Raw genomic sequence first — 10699 nt, 5'->3', positions numbered from 1 at the left:
GCTAGGATTACAGGTGTGAGCCACCACGCCCGGCCAAGAAATGTATTTAAAAATGTTCAACTGGCCAGGCGCGGCGGCTCATGCCTGTAATCTTAGCACTTTGGGAGGCCGAGGGGGGCAGATCACCTGAGCTCAGGAGTTCAAGACCAGTCTGGGCAACACAGTGAAACCCCATCTCTACTAAAATACAAAAAATTAGCCGGGTGTGGCGGTGTGTGCCTGTAGTCCCAGTTACTCGGGAGGCTGAGGCAGGAGAATCGCTTGAACCTGGGAGGCAGAGGTTGCAGTGAGCCGAGATCACACCACTGCATTCCAGCCTTCCAGTCTGGGCGACAGAGCACAAGACTTCCATCTCCAAAAAAAAATTTCAACTACACTAACAAGGACAAACCAAAATGAAATGCCACAATTCACCTGCCAGATTGACAAAAGGCTGACTGACATCAGGGCTGGTGAGGACATGAGAAAATGGGCACCTTTATATACGACTGGTGGGCAGGACGAGAGACAACCTTGGTAGTGGGAATTCATTAGGACCGCCTCAACCTCCCCCCATTGGGTTTAACAGCCTTATAAAGATACAATCCACATACCAACAAGTCACACACTTACAATGTACAATTCAATGGCTTCTAGTACATTCACAGTTGTTCAACCATCACCACAAACAATTTTAGCACATTTTTATCACCCCAATCTTCCCATCCCCCAAGACCCAGGAAACCACTCATCTATTTTCTGTCTATGTATTTGCTCATTCTGAACATTTCATATGAATGAAATCACATAGTGTGTGGCCTCTTTTTTTTTTTTTGAGGCGGAGTCTTGCTCTATCGCCCAGACTGGAGTGCAGTGGCCGGATCTCAGCTCACTGCAAGCTCCGCCTCCCGGGTTCCCGCCATTCTCTTGCCTCAGCCTCCCAAGTAGCTGGGACTACAGGCGCCCGCCACCTCGCCCGGCTAGTTTTTTGTATTTTAGTAGAGACGGGGTTTCACTGTGTTCGCCACGATGGTCTCGATCTCCTGACCTTGTGATCCGCCCGTCTCGGCCTCCCAAAGTGCTGGGATTACAGGCTTGAGCCACCCGCGCCCGGCCGTGTGTGGCCTCTTGTGTCCAGCTTCTTTCACTGAGCCTAATGTTTTCCTTTCCTTTTTGAGACAGGATCCACTCTGTGACCCAGGCTGGAGTGCAGTGGCGCAATCATAGCTCAGTACAACCTCCAACTCCAGGGCTGAAGCGATCCTCCAGCCTCAGCCTCCCAAAGTGTTGGGATTACTGGCGTGAGCCACCGCACACAGCCCAGCCTAATGCTTGAGGGTTCACCCATGCTGCAGCATGCATCAGAATTTCACTACTTTGTAGGGCCGAATAATATCCTGCTACACAGATATATATTTTGTTCATCAATTCCTCTGTAGATAGACTTGCGGGGTTTCTACTTTTTGGCAATTATGAATAATACTGCTATGAATATTTATGTACAAGGTTCTGTGTGGACAGGCTTGCACCTGTAATCCCAGCACTTTGGGAGGCTGAGGTGATCGCTTGAGCTCAGGAATTCAAGACTAGCCTGCACAACACACTGAGACCCCCAACTCTACCAAAAAAAAAAAAAATTAAATATTTAGCCAGGGCGTGGTGGCATGCACCTGTGGTCCCAGCTACTTGGCGGCTGAGGAAGGAGGATTGCTTGAGCCCAGGAAGTTGAAGCTGCGGTAAGCCATCATCTCGCCACTGAACTCCAGCCTGGGACACAGGGCAAGATCCTGTCTCAAAAAAAGAATAAAATAAAATAGAAATACAATATACAGAAACAACTGTAAGTGTATTAAAGCTTTGTGTGAAAGGATATTCCCGGAGCACTGTTTATAATTGCAAAATGTTGAAAACCAAGTTTCTACTAATAAGAAACTCATTGAATTAACTGGGGCAGATTGTACACGGAATACTGTACAAAGATAAGATGTCTATAAGATGTCTCTAAGTTAGAATAAAAGTAGAATCCCAGTTTGTTCAAAACACAAAGCAATATGCACACACTTGCCTACAGACACACCTATCCACAGCAGAGGAAAAGTCCTAGGGAGCTCTTTCCCAAACCAAGTGGGTATCTTAGGGAGGCTGAAAAAGAGAGGAAAATCTCTGCTTTTTTTTTTTTTGAAACACAGTCTCTCTCGCTCTGTCGCCCAGGCTGGAGTGCAGTGGCGCGATATCAGCTCACGGCAATCTCCGCCTCCTGGGTTCACACCATTCTCCTCAGCCTCTCGAGTAGCTGGGAATACAGGCGCCCGCCACCATGCCCAGCTGATTTTTTGTATTTTTAGTAGAGATGGGGTTTCACCGTGTTAGCCAGGATGATCTTGATCTCCTGACCTCGTGATCCACCTGCCTCAGCCTCCCAAAGTGCTGGGATTACAGGCGTGAGCCACCACACCTGGCCTCTGCCTTCTTATTCTATACAATTTTTCTAAGTGACAGGATTACGAGTGCTATTTACTTTTAAAATATTTTTCCATATTTTTCAAATAGTATTTTCAAAATTATTACAGGAATAGGTGTCTATTTCTACTCACCATTGTACCCTTTACGCCAAAGCACCACTCAACACCAGGCGTCAACAGATAAAGAAAATGTGTTGAATAAATGAACGAAAAGCAATTATTTCTGCGCAAAGGAAAATTCTGTAATAGCTTATACTTCAGTAATATGGTTCCTCATTTGCTGAGACTACATTACATGCTAATAAACAGGGTCACTTACGTGATTCAGAAAATACTGCACGATTATCTCATGGCCAGCCGCAGCTGCTTCCATCAAAGGAGTAAATCCATATATCGGCTCCCTGCAAGATGTGGGCCACAGTCAGATGATTGGCAGAGACAAGTTCTGCCAGGCAAAAACTCCCTGCTGAAGATAAACCCAGGGCAGTGCACGAATCACCGAACCCTAAGCGTAGAACACTCTCTCTCCCTTTCAAGAATTAACAGGTGAGATGAGAATAACACATCAGCTCTATTTCCTCTTCTGGTGTCTGTCCCCAGGGCTGGTCTTTGTCCTAAAGACAGATGTCTGCCTATCGTCCCTCCTGTTGGCTATTCCCTGCTACCTCTGAAATCTCCACTTCAATCATATTCAAAAAGCAGTTCTGACTCCTTACTCCTCACAGAAAGCCAATGTCTCCCATCCATTCATCCAAATCCTAGCTTCAAGTTCAACATCCTCCACGAACCCACTCTAAAAAGCTCAGGTACGAATGACCTAAGCTGTCCTTGCTACGCCTAGCTCCTGAAGCTTGCTTTTCATACTCGGCTATGCTAACTCGGCACTGTCTTCAGAGGGCTTCCGAATCCCTCCTCGTCTCATGCTGCTCTAGAAGTCAGGAACCACGCGTGGGAAATGCTGGTTTTCAGCCATTCTAAGACACACAGTGCTCATATTTTCACATCTCTGAAGTCAGAAAACATCTTTAAACCAACAGGTGAGTTGACTGTTAATTAGTAGCATATTTTTTCTCAGTGGCATACAAAATGATGCGGTGTCTTAGGATGGATGACAGCCAGGGTGGGTCTGCATTGGCACCCACTGCGTTTGTTCAAAGGTGATTATTATCACAACAAGCTTTAGACAACAATCCCACTTCCAACTTATAAAACTCATGACTGGTTTTTTGTTTGTTTGTGTGTTTGTTTTTGAGGAGTTTTGCTCTTGCTGCCCAGGCTGGAGTGCAATGGCATGATCTCAGCTCACTGCAACCTCTGCCTTCCGGTTTCAAGTGGTTCTCCTGCCTCGGCCTTCTGAGTAGCTGGGACTGCGCCACCAAGCCCAGCTAATTTTTGTTTTTTCAGTAGAGACGGGGTTTCACCATGTTGGCCAGGCTGGTCTCGACCTCCTAACCTCATGATCTGCCCTCCTTGGCCTCCCAAAGTGCTAGGATTACAGGTGTGAGCCACCACTCCCGGCCAAAACTCATGACTGTTTTTATTTTATTTATTTATTTTTTTTGAGACGGAGTCTTGCTTAGTCGCCCAGGCTGGAGTGCAGTGGCGAGATCTCGGCTCACTGTAAGCTCCGCCTCCCAGGTTCACGCCATTCTCCTGCCTCAGCCTCCCGAGTAGCTGGGACTACAGGCGCCTGCCACTATGCTCGGCTAATTTTTTTGTATTTTTAGTAGAGACGGGATTTCACCGTGTTAGCCAGGATGGTCTCGATCTCCTGACCTCGTGATCTGCCCGTCTCGGCCTCCCAAAGTGCTGGGATTACAGGCGTGAGCCACCACACCCGGCCTTCATGACTGTTTTTAAAGCATCACCTCATCTCATCCATACAAAAGGCAAGAAAATGGAAGGAATTTGCATGTAACGTATGACATTTAAATACCATTCAGTATGTTAGGCCCCTGGCATACAATAAAACATATAATTTTTACAACTCTATGACCCAGGTGGGTTTCAGATAAAGAAAAGGAAGCTGAGAGGGCTTGAAGAGATGCACTCACAGATGTGGGAAAAGGCCCACGCCTGGAAGGACTCTCGTCCTACCCCTCATCTTGAGCCTTTCCTGCCGAAGCAGGGTGGCCCTAACCTCTGGTTAGCTGCCTCCACAGCCAACCTCCTTAGAGTCAGATGACACTAAAGATGTGGCAATCACCTCACGTTGGCATTGGCTCCACTGTCCAAGAGGAACCTGACCATGTGCTGGTGCCCGGCGCTGGTACAGTGGAAAAGGGCCGTCCAGCCCTGGATGTCTTTCATTTCTAGCTCTGCACCTTGCTTCAAGAGAACACAGAACGTGCGTTACGGCCTCATCTCCTCTGCGTGGGGCGGGCGCCCTCCAGGCGGCCATGCTGCAAGAATCAGAAATGATTACACGAGCACACACGAACACCATGGCCTGCAGTGGTTTGCGTCTCTGTCAGGGCGGTCAGGGAGCCCCTCAGGTTTCTGGGCCTGAGTTCCCTCGTAGCTCACCTGGAGGAGAAAGTAGGCGATGCTCTCGTTGCCACAGCTGGAGGCCAGCATCAGTGGAGTCTGCCCTTCTGGGGTCGGCACATTCACACTCACCCCCGCCTCAAGCAGTAGGTGCACGATGGTATCGTGGCCAATGTAGGAGGCATACATCAGCGGGGTCCAGCCACCACCGTTCTTCTTATTCAAATCTAACTCTCTCCTAAACAAACGCAAGATATGCTAGACATGGCCAGCCGCCTCACACGTGGGGTTCGCCAAAGCCGGTGGCGAGCCTAGGCCAGGCGGGATGAGTGGACAGGAAGCAGAAGTTATCTGCCACCATGGACGTTGTGGGGATTGGGGGCAGGCAGGCAGAGAAATGCTGACAGTTGCTCGTACACTGCCTCCTGAGGCCCTGAGCCTTCGTCTCCTTGTGCTGATTTCGCATCCTCCTAGCCCGAGGCCGGCTATGTTCTTTCACACCACCAGACAGACAGATGGCGCTCAACCAGGGAGTACCTGGCAACGTCTGGAGGCATTTTTGGTTCTCACAGCTGGGCAGGGAAGGGCTGCTGACATTTAGCAGGTGGAGGCCAAGGCTGCTGCTAAATATCCCACAGTGCCCAGGACAGCCCCACAGCAAAGAATGATCCAGCATGGACTGTCAACACAGCCACAGTTGAAAAACCCTGGCCACTGCAGGACTGGCATCTACTAGCCCAGTGCTAGGTGGAAAGGAGCAGTGACGAAAGAGAGGACTCCACCGTGGACAAGTCTCACCGCCACTGATTCATCCTTTGTCACCTCACCCTAAATAAACATTCTCGAAAAATCTGTGACCAAAGAATCCTATCTTTCTCACTGATTTCCGTTAAAATTCTGGAAATGCATTTTCCCATGGGAAAAAACTGTGGGCTTCCCAGTCGTGACTTTGGGGTTGGGACAAGGGAGTCATATTTAAAATAATACCCACTTGCACGGTTACCTGGGATCCTACAGGGTTAACCCCCACAGGCCTTTTTTCCCTTCCCCAATTCTTGTCTGCAGTGAGTGTAACAACTGTTGACTGAAACCCAGGATCTGTCCCTTTTGTGGGATTCACACTTTTTTTTTTTTTTTGAGACAGAGTCTCGCTCTGTTGCCCAGGCTGGAGTGCAGCAGTGCGATCTCGGCTCACTACAACCTCCACCTCCCAGGTTCACGCCATTCTCCTGCCTCAGCCTCCTAAGTAGCTGGGACTACAGGTGCCCGCCACCATGCCTGGCTAATTTTTTTGTATTTTTTTAGTAGAGACGGGGTTTCACTGTGTTAGCCAGGATGTTTCGATTTTTTGACCTCGTGATCCGCCCGCCTTGGCCTCCCAAAGTGCTGGGATTACAGGCGTGAGCCACCGTGCCCGGCCGGGATTCACCTATTAGACCATACCAGGCAACTACCTTCCATTGCCTGGCAGCCCTCAGTGACTCTGGGATGCACACCCAGGCAGCCATTCCAGAAGGTCCTGATACCAGAGTTCAGTGGCAGCCCCCGGCCAGAGGGCTGCATGGAGATGCTTCTGCAACAGGGCTCGAATGCACCCAGCTCGTCCTAACACTATCTTCCTTTACACAACAGCAGAGAGCCTTTCTGGGGCTCTCTCACCACTCCTCGTTCAGCCCCACCCCTCCCTTCTGATGCCCCCATCTCCCCTCAGGCCCCATCCCGTGCTTACTGTCAGCAAGCCTCCACTTCAGCTAGTGTCGAAATCCCACCACAACACAAACACCTTCCGCTGCTCCTCTGCGGAGCCATTCTGGACTCTGCATCTTAACAGGACACCGAAAGACTCAGGAGCCTGAGAATTTCAAACGTGATCCTGTGAGGGGTCGCACTGACTGCATACCCAACTGCCTATGTCTAGAGCCTCCTGCAGGGGGAGCACAACAGACTATCCCGTACCAAGCTGCACCAGCGCTCCATGGTCTGGTATGTCTAAGTGAGGATCACAAGTTGGGAACCGGAGTCCTGGGGCTTCAGCAAGGTTTTGCTTTGGCTCACTGGGAACTGGAAGAGGCACGCGGAGATAGGGAGAGAGGTCACTGCACCACAATATCCAATGAGAACCAGAAGACAGAGTTAGGCAGTGTGGAACATAAGGGGGTAGAAGTGAGGAGACTACCCTTTTCCAAAAACAAGATGATCACATCCCGCTATGGGCAAGACACAGCCATGGGCCCGGCCAGGGGCTTTTTATTGTCTCTAACTATTGTAAACAGATTAGCAAAGGGCAGGTGGGCAGTGAGGTCCGGAGGCCATTCCCCAGAGGCACTAAAAGCCCAGCCTGTCTCAGTAGCAGAAGCTAGAAGGGAACACGGATCACAGGACCCTCCAGGAAAAGAAGGCCAGGGATCACCTTCCTTTTGCTTTCTTTTTTCTTTTCTTTTCTTTTTTTTTTGAGAAGGAATCTCATTCTGTCGCCAGGCTGGAGTGCAGTGGTGCAATCTCAGTTCACTGCAACCTCCGCCTCCCAGGTTCAAGCGATTCTCCTGCCTCAGCCTCCTGAGTAGCTGGGATTACACGTACATGTCACCACGCCCGCTAACTTTTATATTTTTAGTAGAGATGGGGTTCCATCATGTTATCCAGACTGGTCTCAAACTCCTGACCTCAAGTGACCCGTCCACCCCGGCCTCCCAAAGTGCTGGGATTACAAGCATGAGCCACCGTGCCCGGCCTTCACTTTCTGTCTTCATTTTTATTTTGCTTGTTTGTTTGGGCACTTCTGCAATTAGTGAATAAAATTAGTCTGGTTAAAGAATGACTGTTTATAAGCTTCTGATCAAAGTTTACACCCTCTTTTTCTTCCTAGGAATAAAAACGGCCTCTTTGTCAGTGCCCAGCATCAATAATTACTGACAGCTGCCTGAGATAAGCAGGTTAACCTATTCTACACGCATTACACATCCACATCTGTGTGCAAAGCCCCATCACGTGGGATCTGAAGCCATTACTGCGCTATTCAAAATGTGACAGGGAAGCTCCCGTGATCTCTTACCGCTGCACACATTCCTTCACCACTTCATACTGGCCAATGGAAGCAGCTGTGTGAAGATCCAGGGGGACGTCCAGCTCCTCCCGGCTGACCTGTGCCCCCAGCCCATGCCACATGGACAAGCTGCGGTTCAGGAGTTCCGGCTCGCTGGCTTCATCGCTGAGCTCGGACATCACTGAGGAGGAAGGCCCAAGGGTTAGATCTTTCCTGGCTGGTTGTTCCAGGGCATGAAACAGGCTGGTCCTGCCCCTGCTACACCACTACACTAGCAGACTGATAACCCAACGCAGTCAACCCTGGGAGTAACTTAGACAAATTTCTTTGCTTAAATAATGTATGGTTTGGGCAGTCCCATCAATGCTAAATCTGGTGAGCTTGCTACCACACCAGTAAAAGAAGCACATATGGTGAGGCATTAATTGTGGAGTACGTTCTTCTCCTTCCATCCTCAGGCACCAGGTAAAAGAGAATTTTCCATCAACTCTAGGAACCTGACAGCCTCTTGGATGGGCAGTAAAGAAATGCTAATTGGGTTATTTAACCAAATCAGCTCCTTGATGTGGTGGGGAAGAACCCTGGATTCGGGGTTAGATCAAAATTCAGCTCGGACCAGGTGCGGTGGCTCACACCTGTAATCCCAGCACTTTGGGAGGCTGAGGTGGGCGGATCACTTGAGGTCAAGAATTCAAGACCAGCCTGGCCAACATGGTGAAATCTCGTCTCTACTAAAAATACAAAAATTAGCTGGGCGTGAAGGCCAGCTACTCGGGAGGCTGAGGTAGGAGAATCAATTGAACTGGGGAGGCGGAGGCTGCGGTGAGCGGAAATCACGCCATTGCACTCCAGCCTGGGCGACAGAGCAAGACTTTGTCTCAAAAAAAAAAAAAGGCACCTCTGCTACTTAGCACCTCCAATCCCTCGTGCCTCACCGTCTAACAGTGACGCATCTGAAAAGGCTGCTATTATGATACATGAAAGAGCGGATAAACAAACGGTGGCACGTCCGTATAATGGATGCTACTCAGCATTAAACACAAGGATCCAACAGTTGACATGCAACACATGAACGAATTTCAAATGCTTTACGCTAAATGGAAGAAGCCTGCCTACTGTATAATTTCACTTACACGACATTCTGGAAAAGGCCAAATTAAAGGGTTGGAGGTTAGGGGCAGAGAGGGAATTTGGGGGACAACAGACCTGTTCTGTATGACTGTGATGGTGGATCTGTGACTCTACGCCTTTATGAAACCACAGACCCGAACGCCAAAATGAATTTTACTATATGTAAATTGTATTTATTTTTTTTGAGACAGTCTCGCTCTGTTGCCCAGGCTGGAGTGCAGTGGTGTGATTTCAGCTCACTGCAACCTCTGCCTCCTGGGTTTAAGGGCTTCTTGAGCCTCAGCCACTTGAACAGCTGAGATTACAGGTGTACGCCATCATGCTAGGCTAATTTTTGTATTTTTAGTAGAGACGGGGTTTTCACCATGTTGGCCAGGCTGGTCTCGAACTCCTGACCTCAGGTGATCCACCCACCTCAGCCTCTCAAAGTGCTAGAATTACAGGCATGAGCCACCACACCTGGCCTACAAATTTTAAATATAAATTAATTTTTCTGGAATGGTTATGAAATTGAAAATTTCAAAAAAGTAAAGAAAAATAAATTTTTCTGAAAAAAATAGAAAGCAATTCCCCAATACAGAAACCAGGATGTGATTAGTGGCACTCAGCAACGGCCAACTGAATAGGAATTCCATTTTGGCATCCTTTGAAGAGAGAGATATGGGGGGAAATGAAATAGGCCAGTGAACTGGTGGGGTGACACTTTCCCCAAGATGGGCCTACATGGGTAACGGCACACCAGGAATCCCCAAATCAAGGCCAAGTCATTAGCTTCCTGGTAGAATCCTTAGGTCCAAGAGTGCCAGGAAACAAGGGTAGGAAAGGAAGCAAAGGCGAAAACAAAGGCCTTGTCATGTTGCCATCACCTACAGGTGCTATGGTAGTTAATAGATGCAATGAGGACCTCAGTTTCTACTGAAGAATGCTTCCAAGCCCCAGGTGATAGCCAAGATGGCTGAAGAAACAAGCCACCAATGTTGGGGACAAACACTTCACAGGCCCTTGGTGAGAGTGTTTGTAGGTGTGGTGGGGCAGGCAAAGCCCTCCCTCCTGGAACCACCACCTCTTCAGCCAACAGAGCCCAAGATCATGCAGTCCCTTCCCTCACTCTGCAGGTGAGAATCCCACACTGAACCGTTCTGGCCAACGGAGCCTGGATAAGAAACCAAAGACTCTGAGCTGAGTGTCACTTCAGAGTCCCTTCTATACCTCCCTCAAGCCTTCACTGGGCATGTCTCCTCCACGCCAAAGGCCTCCTGCAGGGTGAGGCCGTGTTCTCTATTTATTGGAGACTTGCATGTCTGACAACCCCCAAGGACGGAAGGACAATCAGAACCAGACGAAGCCTGATAGACCACTGGAGGCCAGGAGTTCGAGACTAGCCTGGCCAAAATGGTGAAATCCCATCTTTACTAAAATCACAAAAATTAGCCGAGCGTGGTGGTGGGCGCCTGTAGTCTCAGTATTCGGGAGGCTGAAGCAGGAGAATCACTTGAATCTGGGAGGCGGCTGCAGTGAGCCAATAAAAAGCCACTGCACTCCAGCCTGGGCAACAGAGCATCTCAAAAAAAAAAAAAAAAAAACTGGCGGGGCGCGG

The 10699-nt window shown here is 49.1% G+C and overlaps 1 protein-coding gene across 13 annotated transcripts in view; it reads right to left on the bottom strand.

Moving 5' to 3' along the window:
* The window catches only part of ANKS3 (ankyrin repeat and sterile alpha motif domain containing 3), a 42331-nt gene that overhangs the window by 29152 nt on the left and 2480 nt on the right, over nt 1–10699 (bottom strand). For 4 of the 13 annotated variants that reach the window (XR_001888028.1, XM_017886223.1, XM_017886226.1 and 1 more), the window contains exons 2-5: nt 7981–8152; nt 4968–5166; nt 4648–4769; nt 2761–2842 (exon numbers count right to left, since the gene is read on the bottom strand). The exons of 1 other annotated variant lie outside the window; for it this stretch is intronic. Coding sequence is in view for 11 of the 12 variants with exons in the window: in XM_017886223.1 (XP_017741712.1) it covers nt 2761–2842; nt 4648–4769; nt 4968–5166; nt 7981–8150 (573 nt within the window). In the remaining variant the exon portion in view is untranslated. Of the gene's footprint in view, nt 1–2760; nt 2843–4647; nt 4844–4967; nt 5167–6657; nt 6781–6884; nt 6990–7980; nt 8153–10699 lie in introns of those variants that run through there. 8 more of the 13 variants (XM_017886227.1, XM_017886228.1, XM_017886229.1 and 5 more) reach the window with 8 other exon arrangements.

This window comes from Rhinopithecus bieti, unplaced genomic scaffold (assembly GCF_001698545.2).
Source record: "Rhinopithecus bieti isolate Rb0 unplaced genomic scaffold, ASM169854v2 scaffold_13704, whole genome shotgun sequence".
NCBI classification, from domain to species: domain Eukaryota; kingdom Metazoa; phylum Chordata; class Mammalia; order Primates; family Cercopithecidae; genus Rhinopithecus; species Rhinopithecus bieti.
Note: the sequence above shows the minus strand (reverse complement) of the source record. Positions and strands in the feature narration are given on the sequence as shown.